At 40.0% G+C, this 18768-nt stretch overlaps 1 protein-coding gene and 1 pseudogene across 2 annotated transcripts; one reads left to right on the top strand and one right to left on the bottom strand.

Moving 5' to 3' along the window:
• Positions 1-516: 516 nt before the first annotated feature.
• On the bottom strand, positions 517-16940 carry LOC107157587 (olfactory receptor 7D4-like). 2 transcript variants are annotated; one of them, XM_048813654.1, is made up of 2 exons: positions 16797-16940; positions 517-2062 (listed from the first exon to the last, which is right to left on the bottom strand). In XM_048813654.1, the coding sequence occupies exon 2, from the start codon at positions 2044-2046 to the stop codon at positions 1108-1110; it is 939 nt and encodes a 312-aa protein (XP_048669611.1). In that variant the 5' UTR covers positions 2047-2062; positions 16797-16940; the 3' UTR covers positions 517-1107. The 2 variants fall into 2 exon arrangements, with proteins under 2 accessions (XP_048669611.1, XP_015359420.2); XM_015503934.2 differs by lacking the exon at positions 16797-16940 and having other exon boundaries at positions 517-3012.
• On the top strand, positions 12377-15806 carry LOC125619039 (annotated as a pseudogene).
• Positions 16941-18768: the final 1828 nt, after the last annotated feature.

Below are 18768 nucleotides of genomic sequence, written 5' to 3'. Positions count from 1 at the left end.
AATGGAGAAGGAAACAAAACAAGAAAGGAAGAAAGAAGGATTTTTGAAAGGAACACTGCAAGGATCACAAAGAACAGAGCAACATGTTGGGGTCATCCAAAGCCCTTGATACCACCATGAGTCCTAGGAGCACACTGCTTTCAAAGGCAGACTCCAGCCTTCAAGCTAAAAATCCAGCCATTGTTGTTACAAAACCTAAGATAGCAAAGGCAAGGGCTTGCACTCAGCGTAGGCTCATTCTCATGCACCCCTGAGGGGTATCTTCCCTTCAGAAATTGTGTGAATGAGAGAAAATACATCAAAGAAATCTTTTCAGAATAAGTAAAATCAAATATGAAAATCAGCAAACACAGGACAGATACAGGAAGCACTCTGATGGTTTTCATTCCATTTCTTCCAGAGAAAACAAGAATAACATTCAAGTTCAAGCAAAAACACCAACATTCAAGCTATAAATTCTAACAAAAACATGACAGCACTTGATATGAAAGTCTTCAAATTTTTTTTATTTTCACTTATTATTACATTATACTTAGACATAATATTGTCATTAATTTGGACATAATTATATAAGCATAGAATATAGTTGGGGGTTCCCAATACTTCCTATTTTCCTTCCATCTTCCCTCTCCCTGTTCACTGTCTTCTACTTTTACTGGTCTTCCTTGTTTATTTTATAAATTTATATTTAATAGATTTTTAATCAATGGTATATATATATATATATATATATATATATATATATATATACACACACACACACACATAAAGTTGAAATTCACTGTGATATATTAATATATGTACATAAGATAGTTTGGTCAATTTAATTTCACCATTCCCATAAAAGTGTAAATTTCAGAAATTGCCTATAAGAAATTTCACCAATCTTGGAACTTTATGAGCCATGTATAAAGAAGAAAACTGAAAAGAGGTTAGTAAGGGAGTTGTTGGGGAGAAATATATACAAAAATATACATAAAAGAAGTCACAGCAAATAGAAGAAATTAAGCATGTATTTTAGGGATGAAAAAAGAGCCTAGATATTCAAGTTCACATTTTCATTATGGTACAGACTCTAGTTCCTCAGAACTAGAGGTCAGTGGTCCATCAGGGACAAGGGGCTGCTCTGCTGAGGAGTTTCTCCAGGGCCCCCTTCACATCCTTATTCCTCAGGCTGTAGATAAAGGGGTTCAGCATCGGGGTGACCACAGTGTACATCATTGAGGCAATCATGGTTCTCAGGGAAGAATGGGTCACAGCAGAAGTGAGGTATTCCACAAGCCCTGTTCCATAGAACAAGCAGACCACACAGAGGTGAGACCCACAGGTAGAAAATGCTTTATACTTGCTAGCGACGGAGGACATCTTCATCAAGGAGGAGACTATTTGAGAGTAAGAGAAGAGGATCCCAGTCATAGGAAACATACCTAACAGGGCAGTTGACACGTACAGAAAGATATTGTTGATAAGGGTATCAGAGGTGGCCACATTAAGGAGCTGAGCCAATCCACAGAAGAAATGTGGGATTTCAGTGCTAGTGGAGAAGTTCAGTCTCTTCACCAGTAGAATATCAATCAGAGAGACCCAGAAAATGATGAACCAAGACAGCAGGATCAGGAGGACACAGAACCGGGGATTCATGACGACTGTGTAATTCAGTGGATGACAGATGGCCACAAAGCGGTCATAGGCCATCATGGTCAGTAGGAAATTATCCATTCCAGCAAAAGTACTTAAAAAATATGCCTGTATCAGGCACTCTATGTAGGAGATGTCCTTGTTCTGTGCCTGGATGTTCACCAGCATCTTTGGCACCGTGGTAGAGATGAAGCAGATGTCATTGAAGGACAGGTTGGAGAGGAAGAAGTACATGGGGGTGTGGAGGTGGGAGTCAGAGCTGACAGCCAGGATGATGAGCAGGTTCCCAAGCACCGTGACCAGGCACATGGACAGGAACAGTCCAAAGAACATGGGCTGCAGTTCAGGATCATCTGAGAGGCCCAAGAGCAGGAATTTTGACACCTGTGTACAGTTTTCTGCTTCCATGAAGCTGATGTATCTTCTGGAGAAAGAGGGAAATGCAGTGTTCATTGAACCGCCAACTGGTACCTCAGGGAAAGTTTTCTCCTTACTACGTCACCCTTGGGCATCCATGTTGGGTCCTAACAGTGACTATGACTCACTCATCCAAGTCACACACCATTTCCACTTAAATGTGTATAATTTTCTTGACTTCTTCAGGTTAGAAGAAATTTCCATCTTTGTATCAATCACTCACTCTCGAACATCAACTTTTTTTCCAAACTGTTCGAAGACATTTCAGGATCTGCTCCTGGTAATACTAATACTTATTCAATTATATACCTCTAAAACAGTAATTAAACATAGATTTTTTTTAATCCAGGAAATCTTTATCCTGTGACTTGACACTATAGATTTGTGAGAGTTAATTACCATGGCATAATCTTTTTCTTAGAAAAAAGTATGATTATTGCTATTCCTATGTTTTTGAGATCTAAAATGCCTTGTGGACAGTAGAACCTAAAAAAGTTATTGTTGTCATTATTAATATGATATTTTCATTGTTAAGCTCCTTTTTATGATAATTATTTCAAATGCATAACACTCCTGAGATACCAATGGTAGATGGACATATAGAAATTGGGATCTTGAGTCAGACTTCCCTTGATATGAATTTGGTTTATCAACACACCATCTGTGGGGGTTTTTTATTTATTTACTTTAATGTTTTCATTAGTGCATTATAGTTACACGTACTAGTGGGGTTCACTTTGGCGTATTCATAAATGCATAGGATACAATGTGTTCTGTTTCTTTCCCCAGGACTTCCTCTTTCTCTCCTTTTTTCCCTCCTCCCAACTTTTCCCATCTACTTTACTGATCCTCATATGCCTTTACCTTCCCAAACATCTGCATTATAATCACACATAAACGTGGGACTTATCGTGATGCAGTCACACAGGCAGATGGCATAATTGGGTCAATTTCATTCCTCTCTTCCTCCCTTTTCTCATCCTCCTTCCTCTCCCTTGATCCCCTTCCTCTACTTTACTATTCTCCCTTCAATTTTCATGAGATTCCCCCTTTTTTTATTCCTTATTTATTTCTAGATTTCAGATATCAGAAAAAAAATTGACCCTTGACTTTAGCATTTGTGTGGTCTTGAGAAAAAATATTTAGACTCTCTTAGATGGATATCCTTCACCTCTACGGTAAGAATCAGGAACATTCACTACATGGTATGATTGGAGAGTGAAATTAAAAGAGATAATGCATGTAATTTTTCTCCTGCGGTTCCCATGACATAGCAATGAACATTTTGTAAGTATGAGCTTTTGTTCTTAAACGTCGCAATACATCTGTCTTGCCTGACCACTGTTTGTCAATACCCCTCTTCACTGGGGCAGCCATGAAGGATTAAATTACAATCATCATGAATATAACATCTGAGTTGTTTCTTTTAACGGCATACAGGTCTTCAAATTAAGGAAGTTCCCTATGGCTCCTTTCAGAGAATTGCTGCCGGGTGAAGGTTTCCAAAGGAGGAATCAGTGTGTGGACTATATACACAAGAGAAGGAAAGAGAAGACGCCACCATTAACTTCAAAAAGTCTATGTAGAAGTGCACTCTTGTAACTCAGGGTTGGGCAGGCCCACTGTGGCTATAGTTAGGCTCCCTCTCCAAGGCTTTTGGAGGGATGTGTATTTAGTATGTACCCAAGGTCATAAACACCCTGACTCAGCTTACATACTCAAGGTCATAAACATTTTCTTGTGAGCATGTGTGCACTAATGTAACCTGTTGGCACTGTGCCTTCTTTGTCTGGCCTGAATATAGAAAAAGATCTAGGGACATGGCCTGGGGGGGAATGGCTGCTGCCACCTCTGAATAAGGCCTGTCTACTATCCCAACTGTACCTCAGATCTTCTTTCAACTGCCAGAGCCATAAACCTCACTTCCTGGATCGGAGTGCCCCCACATGGCAGCCAGCTATTCAGGATTTAGAGACAAGAATATTCCAAATGGCAGGCAAAGCCTGGGAAACTCAGCAAGACCATATCTGGACATAAAAAAATAAAAGGGGCTGGGGAGGTAGCTTAGTGGAAAAGTGCCCCGGATTCAATCCCCAGTACCAGAAACACACACACAAGAATATGTGAGATTGTGCTCCAGTGTCTGTGCTCTAGAGTGGAGATGTATTTTATTAAAATCAGCATACTTAAAAATAAATGTTAAAAAAGAATAAGTATTATGAATGCCTGGTAATGTAAATTAATTCAGTACAGAAAAAAAGTTATTTTATATTAATTTAATCTGTGAAGGTGGGAAGAAGAGTCTTCTTTGAAAAAGGGATGCTGGGCTGAAGGAGGAGTGATGGTAATTAGAGGAAGGAAGGAAGAGACATCTAGGCTGAGAGAAGAGAAGGTGTGGCTGTCCCTATCAATGGAAAGCTGACATTGGGAGGGGTTAGGAGAGGCTGGTGTGACGGAGAGCAGGGGATGAGGGTCAGCAGGGACAGAGTGTGTGAGGCCCACACTTTCATCTTTGAAAAGATTCAGCAGCTTATGATGCTCTTTTAACGGCAAGATAAAGAATCCTTAGACATGTAGAAACCAAGGAAAATTTTTTAACTCAATAAACAGTGATTGTTTAAAAACCACAGAATATAGGAAAGCTACAATAAAATACTGTGATATTTGTGTTCACCTCATAAACATCCTTAGAGAATGTACTCCAACTTTGAACATTCAATATTTTCTTGAGATGAGATCAGAATTGGCCTGAGTACCACACATCACAAATAATCACGACTGTAGTTGTGGCTACTGAAGTGCACAGATAGTGACAATGACAATCACCACAATCTGCAGCTATTCAGTGACGTCATTAAGTCAGTCTGACAGCAGCATAGGCAGATTATAAAAAAAATCCAGTCACATCAGAACAATACCTCAGCAGGAGGGATCTTCAGTGAGCAGTTAACAAATAAATGAATTGAAAGAGGAAATCTAGTAGGGACCTGTCATCCAGGGAGGGAGTGGAGGAGATAGGGAGACTCTCCAGAAAGCACTGCCTTCAAGGAATGGCCATTTCAGACTCTTGCATTAAGGTTCAGAATTCCACAGAGCAAGGAAAGGAAGCAGAATGAGAGCCTGAAAAGATGATTCAGTGGAAAATAAAGTACCTTGCACGTGCAGGACCTTCACCTTCATAGACTGACTGCCCTGGGCTGTCCCAGGGTCACTGTCCTGGAGTACAGCCCAGTGCCCATCTTCTCTTTTCCCTTCTTGCTGCACCACCCACATTGGTCATGCTGACTCTCTCCAAGGGCTACCACCGGAGACATCCCTTCAGCACAATCAGTCCTAGGGAGCCCACTTGGGTTTTCACAGAAGCTTGGAGCAGAGGAGTACATGAGAGGAGAGAAGGGCATGCTTAAAATTTCTACCATCTCAAGGGTTGGATTCTCAGCGCTCCTCATTAAGTCTATTATTCTTGTGTCTTTGCAGTCTGCAAGTAATTCAGCTCCCCTGGGTACAGAGTAGATAGCAATTAGAAAATTTTCAGTCAATATTGTGTGTGTGTTTGTTGGCAGAAAGAGGGCAAGAGGGATTGATCCCTTGCCAGGAAAATTCTTTTTTTCTTTGGTTTGATTTAAAAATCACAAGGTGTCCCCTTAGGAATGTTTAATTTCTATCAGGAAGTAAACCCAAGAATCATTCCTCTGTGAGGGGTCTCCTCCAGAGAATCCTTGAAGTTTTTATGAAGCCCTGAGCATTCATAGTGTTAAATTCATGCTAATTAATAGTGTCCAAGTTAGTGAGAAAAGTATAAATAGAATTCTGAGTCAAACGTGACTTTATTCCTACAATTGCAATACTTTAAAAAAAATTGTCATACATCGTATATGCACATTAAGTATATACACACCACCAATATAACTTTAAAATTTTTCCATTAAGCTTTCTCATGTACTTTATTTTAAATTTTTTATTAATTTTGTTTTATATATTTTATGCTTTTTAAGGGATAAGGACAACACATAAGACAGAGTTTCTTTGAAGTGAGATAAATGTCCAGCATTCAACCATTGGGATGTCTCCACATGTCTAGAATATACAAAAAAAAAAAAAAAACACTTTTAGCAGGTAAAGTTCACAATAAGTGAGTTATATACCATTAACAGTGTTTAAGAAAGTTATCAAACGAATTTTGAAGACATCAAAAATAGATTATCAGCCCCTGCCACCAGTGAAGGAGCCCAGGCCCAGGTTAGGCCCAGGACTGTCTCCGCCGACCAGCAGGAACCCAGGTCCAGGTCAGGCCCAGCACCACCCCCAGGACCACCTGGGAGCCCAGGCCTACTCCACCTTGGGACACTGCAGCCATTGCCATATACCTCCCCATGCAGCAGCCTCCACCTTGCAACAACAGACAGGGCCTAGAAGCAGCTGCATCTTGAAACAGGCAGATGTTTCTATTATAAGTCCTTTCAGCCCCATCTCTGAAAGTGGTTGCAGCCATCTTGGGCCACCCCCCCACTGCCTACCTTGAGTTACCTCCGCTATTGCCACCACCACCTTTAGTTGCAGTAGCATCCATCATGGGACACTGGCAGGATCTGCAAGCCCAACACCAAGGTGAGACACAGATAATCTGCATGGACACTATAAGATTATAAGGTAGAAACTGTAATACCTCAGATCCTTACTGCAAGAAAGGAAGACACATAGACAGCATGAAAAAACAAGGGAGGAAAGTGCCCCAAACAAACCAAGGTACTACAATAACAGAATCCACTGACAGCGCAGTAGATGAACTGTCAGAGAAGGAGTTCAGAACATATATAAGTAAAATGCTCTGTGAATTAAAGAATGACATAAAGGAGCAAATACAGGCAAAAATTGATCACTCTAACAAAGAGATAAGAAAGCAAATACAGGCAATCATCGATCACACCTACAAAGAGATAAGGGAACAAATACACTTAGCAAAAGATTACTTCAAGAAAGAGAGATTCTGAGAAAAAAATCAGGAAACCTTGAAAGAAACAATAAACCAAATAAAAAACTCACCAACAGGCTAGGTCACTTGGAAGACAGAATGTCAGATAATGAAGACAAAGTATACAATCTTGAAAATAAAGTTGATTACACAATAAAGATGGTAAGAATATCCAAGAATTATGGGATAGCATCAAAAGACCAAATCTAAGGATTATTTAGAGGAAAGCACAAAGATTCAAACCAAAGGAATGCACAATCTCTTCAATGAAATAATATCAGAAAATTTCCCAAACATGAATAATGAGTTGGAAAATCAAATACAAGAGGCCTACCAGACACCAAATGTACAAAATTACAGCAGATCTACACCAACGCACATTATGATGAAAATGCCTAACATACAGAATAAGGATAGAGTCTTAAAGGCTTCAAGAAAGAGGAATCAGATCACATACAAGGGAGACCAATTCACATTTCAGCAGATTTTTCAACCCAGACCCTCAAAGCCAGGAGATCCTGGAACAACATATACCAAGCTCTGAAAGAAAATGGATACAAACCAAGAATCTTTTATCCAGCAAAATTAAGCTTCAGATTTGATGATGAAATAAAAACCTTTCATGACAAACAAAAGTTAAAAGAATTTACAGTGAGAAAGCCTGCACTACAAAACATCCTCAGCAAAGTATTCCAGAAGGAGGAAATGAAAAACAACAATGAAAATCAGCAAAGGGAGGAACTACACTAAAGGAAAGGCCAATTAAAGAAGAAACCAAGTCAAGTTAAAAGCCAAAATAAACTAAAATGTCTGGAATTACAAATCATATTTCAATAAGAACTCTGAAGATGAAGAGCCTAAATTCATCAATTAAAAGACACAGATAGAGAGAGAGAGAGAGAAAGAGAGACCCAACAATATGTTGCTTTCAAAAGACTCGTCTCACAGGAAAAGACATCCACAGACTGAAGGTGAAAGGGTGGGAAAAAACGTACCACTCACATGGACCACATAAACAAGCAGGGGTTTCCATCCTCACATCAGATAAAGTGGACTTCAAACCGAAGCTAGTGAAAAGGGATAAAGAAGGACATTTCATACTGCTTAAGGGATTCATACCTCAACAAGGCATAACAATCATAAATGTCTATGTCCCAAATAACGGGGTCAAAACAAACCCTTCTCAAATACAAGAACCAAATAGGCCATAACTGGGTGATTTTAATACACCTCTCACACCACTGGATAGATTTTCCAAAGAAACTATAAAACTCAAAAATGCAATCAATAATTCAGATTTAACAGACATATATAGTAATATTCCATCCATCAAAGAGCAAATTTACTTTCTTCTCAGAAGCACATGGATCCTTCTCCAAAATAGACCATATATTATGCCACACAGCAAGTCTTAGCAAATACAAAAAAATAGAAATATGACCCTGTATTCTATCAGACCATAATTGAATGACATTAGAAATCAATGATAAAAGTAAAAAGAGAAGCTTCCCCAACACCTGGAGACTAAACTTTTCTCTATTGAATGATGCATGGATAACAGATGACATCATGGAGGAGATTAAAAAAAAAATTCTTTGAGGTAAATGAGAACTCCGATGCAACTTATCAATATCTCTGAGACACTATGAAGGCACTGCTAAGAGGAAGGTTCATTGCATTAAGCTCATTTATTAAAAGAATAAAAAGTCAAGAAACAAATGACCTGACATTACATCTTAAAGCTCTAGAAAAAGAACTAACCAACACCAAAAGTAGTAGAAGACATGAAATAATTAAAATCAGAGCAGAAATCAATGAAATTAAAATAAAAAAAAACAATTCAAAAAAATTGACAAAACAAAAAGTTGGTTCTTTGAAAAAATAAATAAAATTGACAAGCTTAGCCACCCTAATGAAAACAAGGAGAGAAAAAAAGTCATATTACCAAAATTTGTGATGAAAAGTTAATATTACAACTGATACTATTTAAATATGGAAGACAATTAGAAACTATTTTGAAAATGTATACTCCAGGGGGCTGGGATTGTGGCTCAGTGGTCGAGTGCTTGCCTTGCAAGTATGAGGCACTGAGTTCGATCCCTAGCACAACATGAAAATTTAAAAAAATAAATAAATTTTAAAAATAAAGATATTATGCCCATCTTTTAAAAAAGAAAAAGAAAATTTATACTCCAGTAAAATAGAAAACCTTAAAGACACCAACAAATTTCTAGAGGCCTATGATCAACCCAAACTGAGTCAAGAGGACATACAGATCAATTTCAAGCAAGGAAAAAGAAAATACCATCAAAAGCCTACCAACCAAGAAAAGCCCTGGACCAGCCGAATTCACAGCTGAGTTCTACAAGACCTACAAAGAAGAATTAACACCAACACTCCTCAGATTATTCCATGAAGTAGAAAAGAAAGGAACCCTTCCAAACTTATTCTACAAAGCTAGTATCATCCTGATACCAAAACCAGGCAGAGACACATCAAAGAAAAATAATTTCAGACCAATATCTCTGATAAACATTGATGCAAAAATTCTCAATTAAATTCTGGCAAATCGTGTACAAAAACATACTTTAAAAAAAAAAGTGCACCATGATCAAGTGGGGTTCATCCCAGGGATGCAAGTTCGATTCAACATGGAAATCAATAAATATAATTTAAAAATAAATATAATTTAAATATAAGTATAAATATAATTCTTCACATCAATAGACTTAAAGAATCTAGTGATTATACAAATTAATGCAGAGAAAGCATTTGACAAAATATAGCATCCTTTCATGTTCAAAACACTAGAAAAACTTAACATTGTAAAAGCTATCTACACTAAACCCAAGGCCAGCATCATTCTAAGTGGAGAAAAATTTGAAGCATTCCCTCTAAAAACTGCAACAAGCAGAAATGTCCTCTTTCACCACCTCTATTCAACATAGTCCTTGAAACTCTAGCTGAAGCAATTAGACAGAAAAAAAGAAATTAAAGGGATACTAATAGGAAAAGAAGAACTCAAACTATCATTATTTGCTGATGACATGATTCTATACTTAGAGGATACAAAAACCTCCACCAGAAAACTTCTAGAATTAATTAATAAATTCAGCAAAGTAGCAGGATATAAAATCAATACCCATAAATCAAATGCATTTCCATACATCAGTGATGAATCCTCTGAAACGAAAATTAGGAAAACTACCCTATTCATAATAGCCTCAAAAAAATAAAATAAGATACTTGGGAATCAATTTAACAAAAGAGGCAAAATATCTCTACAATGAAAACTACAGTAAACTAAAGAAAGAAATTGAAGAAGACCTTTGGAGATGGAAAGATCTCCCATGCTCTTAGATAGGCAAAATTAATATTGTCAAAATGGCCATATTTCCCAAAGCACTATACAGATTCAATGCAATTCTAATTAAAATCCCATCAACATTCCCTATAGAAAAAGCAATCATACATTAAGAACTCAAAAAACTTAACACCAAAAAAAAATAATAACACTATCAATAAATGGACTAAGGAACTGCATAGATACTTCTCAAAAGATAATATATATTGGGTCCACAAATATATGAAAAAAATGTTCAATGTCTCTAGTAATTAGAGAAATGCAAATCAAAACTACTCTAAGATTTCATCTCACTCCAGTCAGAATGGCAGCTATTATGCATACAAACAACAATAAGTGTTGGCAAGGATATGGGGAAAAAGGCACACTCATACACTGCTGATAGGACTGCAAATTGGTGCAACCAATCTAGAAAGCAGTATGGAGATTCCTTAGAAAACTTGGAATGGAACCACAATTTGACCCAGCTATCCCACTCTTTGGTCTATATCCAAAGGACTTAAAATCAGCATACTCTGGTAACAAAGCCACATCAATGTTTATAGCAGCTCAATTCACAATAGCTAAACTGTGGGACCAACCTAGATGCAGTTCAATAGATGAATGTATAAACAAACTGTGGTATACACAATGGAATATTACTCAGCATTAAAAAGAGAATAAAATTATAGCATTTTCAGGTAAATTAATGAAGTTGGAGAATATCAATAGCAAAGTAGGCCAATCCCAAAAGACCAAAAGCTGAATGTTCTCTCTGATAAGTGGATGTTGATCCATAATGGGGGTGAGGTGGGCATGGGAAAAATGGAGGAACTTTGATGGAGCAAAGGAGACGGAGGTGGGAGGGGATATGAGGGCAGGAAAGATGGTGGAATGAGATGGACATCATTAACCTAGATACATGTATGACTGCACTTACGAGGAGACCCTGCATCATGTATAACCAGAGAAATGAAAAGTTGTGCTTCGATTGTGTACAATGAATCAAAATGCATTCTGCCGTCACATATACCTAATTAAAATTAATTAATTAATTAACAAAAAATAGATTATCATGTGGTTCAGGAATCAGGAGTGATACAATGCATTATTATTTTTTTTTAAAGACCATAGAGAAGAAAGTGACTTTGCTTCTTTAAAGTGAATGAAATTGGGCTGGGGTTGTGGCTCAGTGGCAGAGCATTTGCCCAGCATGTGTGAGGCACTGGGTGGTTTTGATCCTCAGCACCACATAAAAATAAATAAATAAAATAAAGGTATGGGTCCATCAGCAACTAAAAAAATAATAATTAAAAAGTAAAGTGAAGGAAATCACCTGCAGTGTGTTGGAGTTTTTTTTTTCCAGTGGTGGGTATGATACACAGAGCACTCTGCCACTAAGCTACATACCCAGTCCTTGGAGGTACTTTTATTTAGAGCCTTATAGTTATACATAATATGGGTTTATTTTGACAAAATCATAGATGCAAGAAATTTGACTTACTCCATTTCTGTCCCTGTCCCTACCCCACTTTCACTCCCTTCCTTTCCCCTTTCTCTACTCTTATAGATCTTCCTTTCCATGATTTATTTATTTTTGATTGGTGGTTTTTACATATTCATAAAGGTGGAATTCCTATTTATATATGAATACAGCCTGATTTTGCTACATTTATTCCACATTTCCTCTCCTTTCCTGTCCTTCCCTCTTTCTGTATCTCCTTCTATGCCACTGATCTTCCCTTTATCTTTTTGATATCCAATCCTCCACCCCCCTTTTCCTTTTATTTTTTACTACTTTCTGCATATGAAAGGAAATCACCCTTGGTTTTCTGAATCTGGCTCATTTCACTTAGCATGACGTCCTTCACTCCATCCATTCACCAGCGGACATAATTTCATTTTTCTAGCTGAGTAAAACTCCATTGTATACATATACCACATTTTCTTAATCCATTCGTCTATTGATGCATATCTGGGCTGGCTGTGATTGTGCTGCTATAAACATGGGTATGCAGGTATCACTGTAGAAAGATGACTTTAATTCTTTAGAATAAATACCAAGGGGTGGGATATCTGGGTCATATGGTGGTTCCATTCCTAGTTTCTGAGGAATCTCCATACTGCTTTTAAGTCAGGTTGTATGCATATATAAATATACCACATGGAATTCCACCTTTATGTATACGTAAAAAACACCAACCAAAAATAAATAAATCATGGAAAGGAAGATCTGCACTAATTTGCAGTCCCTCCAAAAATGTATGAGTGTACCTTTTCCTCCACATCCTCACCAACATTTATTATTATTTGTATTCTTTATCACTGCCACCCTGAGTGCTGTGAGATGAAATCTTAGGGTAGTTTTGATTTTCATTTTCCTGATGGCTAGAGACATTGAACATTTCTTCATATATTTGTTGGCCATGTGTTTCTTCTTTTGAGAAATAGCTGTTTAGGGGCTGGGGATTTAGCTCAGTTGGTAGAATGCTTGCATTGCATGTCAAGACCATGAGTTCAACTGCCAGCACCACACACACACATACACACAAATATGTTTAGTTCTTTGACTCATTTTTTTCAATCCCCTGTCAGAGGAGTAAATGGCAAATATTTTCTCCCATTCTGTAGGCTCTCCACATTCTTGATTGTTTGCTGGGCAGAAGCTTTTTAATTTAATGGCATCTCACTTGTTGATTCTTGGTTTTATTTCTTGAGTTTAAGGTCTCATAAAGGAAGCTGGTACCTGCACCAACGGAGTGTTGACCCTATATTTTATTCTATCAGTCACAAAGCTTGTGGTGTGATTCCTAGGTCTTTGATCCACTTTTAATTGATTTTGTGCAAAAAAGGGAGCTAGTTTCATTCCTCTACATATGAATGTTCAGTTTTCCCGGCACCATTTATTTAAAAGGCTTCTTTTCCAATTTATATTTTTGGCACCTTTATAAGTATCAGATGGCTCTAAGTATGTGGGCTCATCTCAGTGCCTTCTATTCCATTGGTCTTCGTGTCTGTTTTGATGATAACATGCTGTTTTGTTACTATAGCTATGTAGCCTAACCTGAGGTCAGGTCTTGTGCTGTCTCCTGCTTTGCTCTTCTTGCTCAGGATTACTTTGGCTGTTCTGAGTCTCTTATTCTTCCAAATGAATTGAAGAATGTTTGTTTTCCTAGTTCAATGAAGAATGCCATTGGTATTTTGATGCAGATTGATAAAATATTAACAAATCACATTTAAAAACACATTAAGAAGATAATACATGGTGATCAAGTGGGTTTCATCCCAGGGATGCATGGTTGATTTGACATACGCTAATGAATTAATGTAATTCATCACAGAAATAGAATTAAGGATGAGATCCATATAATCAGGAATGAGCAGGTGGACAGGAGAGGCTGGCGCCCCTGCCCAGGCCTGCACCATTATCTGCACCCATTGGTGCAGGCTCTCTGCTGCTCTTCTGCCCTCCCTCTGTCCTGCCTAGTCCATCCTGGGCTCCTGCAGGCCCCATCCTTCAACACTGCCTGTGTTCCTATGGACAGACACACAGACACCTGCAGGAAAGACATCACTGATCCTGTAACAAGGAGATTGTCTTCATTCTCACCTGAGAATCTGCACAAATTTGTCAGCTGGGCCCACAGCCATGGGACCATTTGCAGCCTCATTGCAAACCCGAAATACTTGCTTTCTGAAGGGTCCCCCAGGAACTTGACTGCAGTGTGGGGCTGCAGCGCTGGCCTCACTTACCACTGGCCACTCACTGCTGACTGCAGAGCTGGGTCCCAAGAGTGGGGCTGTTTCTAGGATATCAGACGTTTTAACTCTGATGGTCCCAGTACTATCTGGCTGCCTTCTGAGACACAGACTGGCCCAGTTGAAAGGTACCCTGGGAGACCAGTGAAAGCAAAGCTGGACAGTAACGGGACCAGAGACTCTTGTGACTCTTGTTACTGCAGTGAGTGAGCCTCTGAACTGTCGAGGCTGTGGAAGAGTAGGAAGATGGAAACACCCTGCTCCTCAGGGTCTGTGGGCCTCCTGTTACAGACAAGGACAGTGACTTTGAACCCTGTTTTAATCAGCATTTTTCTTTTCTTTCTTTTTTTCCCTTCTGTGGCCAAAAGATTTGACAAGGACACTTAGAGCGGAAAAGTTTATTTTCAGGGCTCATGATTTCAGAGGCCTCAGTCCATAGAAGGCTGCCTGACTCCTCAGGGCCTGAGTGAGGCACGACATTGTGGCAGAAGCGCGTGAGACCCAGGACATCACCTCAGGAAGCAGAGAGGGAGCCTTCACTCTCCAGGGACAAAATATACACCCCTAAAGCCTGCCCCCACTGACCCACTCCTCCAGTCACCCCCTACCTGCCTCAGTTACCGCTCAGTTAATCCCTATTGGGATTAATTCACGGCTTAGGTTAGGGTTCTCCTAACAATCATTTCCTCTCTAAAATTTCTTGCTTTGTCTCACATATGAGCTTTTAGGTGACACCAAATATCTAAAAAATAACAGAACCCAAACCCTCTGCCCATTTGCAAAGGCCTGAGATAGTCCCCTCTTCTCCCATTCAAGTTCCTAGGCACAGATGGTCCATGAATGAGGCAATTACCCACCATCAAGAACATCAAAACAGGAAATTCCAGACTAATATTACATTGATGGCAAATTCAGAGATCACTGGAACGGGTAGATGGATAAGCCCTGTCCTTGACAAAGATGGGCCAATCCAAGCCTCCTCTTCACTCTTCCTCCTATGCAGGGTCTGCCATAAGCAAGGAGCTATATGCACATGGCATGTCCATATCCCCCTCTGAGATCTCTAGACCACTCGCCCCAAAGACTATTAGGGTACCTCTGGCTTCATCCAAAAGAAGGCCCCCCCCCCCCCGGTACCCAGGGCACCGACCAGCAGGTGGCCATGCAGACGCCTGTGAGCACAACTCAATTCTAACAAACAGATCAGTATCCCTTTGCCCTGCAGGATGCTTCTGAAGCATCCCTGCCCCATCTGCCCAGCCAGGTCTCATCCCATGAGGTGGCCACCCCCCACCCCTCCCGCCCCAGTTAACCCAGAGCCAGAAGCAAGCTCCAGGCAGCAGCAGCCTCCAGTTGCTCCAAACACAGCACAGTGCACACCAGGTCCCTATGGGGAGGCTGACCAAGTGCTGAGAACTTTTGTCACCTTCAAGAGACTTCCTGGCCACCTTGCTCCATGTCACTTGCTGGGGCCAGGACCAATTTCCTGAAGGGGAAGGCTTTTCCACCATCAGCAGCACCTTCAGCTCTTCTACGGAGAAGCTCAAGGAGAAGCTGTGGGTGCTGAGTAAGGCTGGGTGCCCTGAGTCCCCTCTGGCCATACTGTGTACTTCTCCCTTTCTGATGAGGGCAGTGGCAGGCAGGTGTCTGGGGGAGGACAGACCCATTAGCCTCCTGTCCACAGTGGCCACGTAGGACAGCCAGAACCTGAACAGGCAGGCGCTGCAGGAGCATGCAGATCTGATGTCCAGCCACATGGAGCTGCTCAAAGACCCACAGAACCAGCCCTGCTATGCCTGGACAGCCAGGGTCCAGCAGGAGATTCAGGGCAGTTCCACGAGAGTGCATCCTGGGGAAATCTACCAGGAGCACTCCAGGGACACAGTGCTCCCCTCTATGTGTACATCCACCGTTGGCCACCTAAATGGAGGCCAAGTCCCCCTTCTAGCTGAGGGCAAAACAAGTCTTTTCTGTCAAACCATAGAGGCTTCATTTTTAAAATTTTTTGTTTTGATTAGTTATACATGACAGTAAAATGCATCTATGCACTTTGATACATCACACATAGATGGGATATCATTTCTCATTTTTCTGAGTGTACATGTTGCAGAATCACACTGGGCATGCAGCCACATATATACCTACAGTAATAATGTCTGTTTCATTCCACTGTCTTTCCTATCCCACATCTTCTCCCTTCCTCTCCCCTCAGTTCCTCTACCTAATCTGGCTATTCTTCTCTAGCGTCCCCCCCGCCCCTTATTGTGAATTAGCATGCAGATATTAGAGAAAACATTCCACCTTTGGTTTGGTGGGACTGGCTTAGTTCACTTAGCATGATATTCTCCAACTCCATTCACTTACTAGCAAGTGCCATAATTTCACCTTCCTGGGCTGCCATTTTCTTGCAACCCAGATGCCTTTCTAAAGTTAATGTTTCCTCAGTAGTAACCGCGCCAAAGATTGTGTGGTCAGTCCTGACCCACAGGAAGCAGCCAGGTGGCCTGAGTCAGGGATAAAGGCTGAGCAGACCCTTGCTTTGCAGGCCTGATTGCTGTGCGTCTTCTGCACGTGGGAGAAAAACTCTTGCAGAGCTAAATAGACTCCAGGTGTTTATACCTTCTCTCGGGGTTTCCAGAACTCCCCCACCCCTTAATTCCAACATACCTTAGAAGCAGGCCACAGACAGGGCAGAGTGTGGTCTGGGGAGCAGAGGATGGGACCGCTGTCCTTTCAGGTTGCGGGGTATTGTCCAAAGTTAGCCAAGGTCAAGCAGGAAAACTGTGCCAACTTCACCTTCAGCTCATTGACTCAGGACTCCAGGAAGGGGCGCCCACAGCTGCAGCCAGTGAGCCCTCCCTGGGTGGAGGGCGGCTCCGCTCCTTCTCCTAGGCAAGAGCGCCACCACGTGGCCGAGGCCGAGCCAGCAGCCGCCGACCTGCGGATCTCCATCACTGAGGCCTGCTATCCCTCTGACTTGGAGTTTGCTTTTTCAATGAATATAGATGAATCTGAATAACCGGATGTGTTATCCAAATGTGTGTCACCTTTGTTAAATCCTGTTATCCAAATGTGTGTAACCTTTGTTAAACACAATGCATAATTGCTGAGTACAAGAGTGAGGAAATTCATATTATCTAGTGCCTTCTTAGCACAGAAAAAAAAAGAGAAAGAAAAAAAGGAAACTGTTCAAGTAGTCATTAAAAAGAAAAAAAAAACAGTAGCTTTAGAGTATTATGAAGACTGTACATTTTGTTGAATTACATTCACAATAAAGCGAGACGAATGAATTTGCATTCTTTACAAACTCATCTCAGGTATTTTTTTATAGCAACACAAGCAGAATAAAGAATAGGTTCTTGTCTATGCATGCCTGGGTGTATGTATTAACAGGAAACTCAATTACAGTTCTCAAGAAGGATCATACATGAAGGAAAGAGGAGATCTCAGAATCAACATTAGTGTAAGTAAAAAATCACTGGAGTAGAGGAGTTTCAGCTTAGGATTTCAAGACATGGGATGCGTAACAGCCAAGGTAAGATAAATTATGTTGTTGCAGAAAACAGTGTAAAATGTCACAGACTTAATGAAATCAAATCATGTCTTTCTCAGGAAAATTATCCACCAATCACGGAAAATGGACTGGGGAGTCCAGATAATTTTGATCTTATGATAATGTCCATATCAGCACATACTTCCTCAAACGCCAGCTAAATGGAAGAATATTAAGAACAATGAATGAGCTCTTAAATAGTTTAGCCTAGAAGTGCCAGCTCCTTTCCACTAATATTTCATTGAACAGAACAAAACACTTGGCCACCTGTAACTTCAAAGGAGAAAGGAAGGAACTGAGAATATAGCACAATTGGTAGTCGCATGCACAGGACTCTGCATTCAAATCCCCAGCACCAGAGAGAGAGAGAGAGAGAGAGAGAAGAGAGAGAGAGAGAAAGGAAATGCTATATCTGATAGGAGAAGATAACCACTAATATATTGGGTGAGAAAATGGGCCAGGTCAGAGCTCTGGGTTTCAAGCGTGCTTTGCCTACTTGTTTCCTCTTTAACCTTGTGAAAGTCTTTTCATTTTTCTTTGTGTGTGTGTTTGTGTGAATATGAATGTGTGTGCTCATTTGTTTTTAGACACTCAATTTTCTCCCCTCTAAAAAGGTGATGGTAATCATTACTAATAGAACATGTTCATAAGATACTCAGAAGTAATTAACACATGATTAATACACAATTACCGGTTACAATGTCAGCCAAAATTTAATATTTATTGATTCATACTATATTCATACTATATGCAGTAAAATATTTACTGCTGATAACACATACATAAATAGCACAAATCACATGCAAACCCATAACACAGGTGAATTAAGTAAACCATCTACAGCTTAAGGATCTTAAGGAAACATTTGCAGTAACAAAGCTACTTTAAGTGCTGCCAGTTCCGGTTAAAACTCAACAGTGTGGAGGTAAAATTGAAGAAAGTTTTTGGACAGTAGATCAGTCAGGGATGCCATTGAAGAAATTACGAGGAGATGTGTTGTTTAAAGGTGTGTAAACTAGAAAAAAAAGAGTAAAGTCATAGAATTCTAGAGTAAATGAAAGAACTAGACGTTTTGAGAGATCTGGA

The sequence above is a fragment of the Marmota marmota genome, unplaced genomic scaffold, assembly GCF_001458135.2.
Source record: "Marmota marmota marmota unplaced genomic scaffold, marMar, whole genome shotgun sequence".
Lineage (NCBI taxonomy): Eukaryota > Metazoa > Chordata > Mammalia > Rodentia > Sciuridae > Marmota > Marmota marmota.
Note: the sequence above shows the minus strand (reverse complement) of the source record. Positions and strands in the feature narration are given on the sequence as shown.

What these genes read in the sequence shown, in the direction of transcription:
- LOC107157587 (XM_015503934.2), bottom strand. Translation starts at nt 2,091, where the DNA reads ATGAACACTGCATTTCCCTCTTTCTCCAGAAGATACATCAGCTTCATG.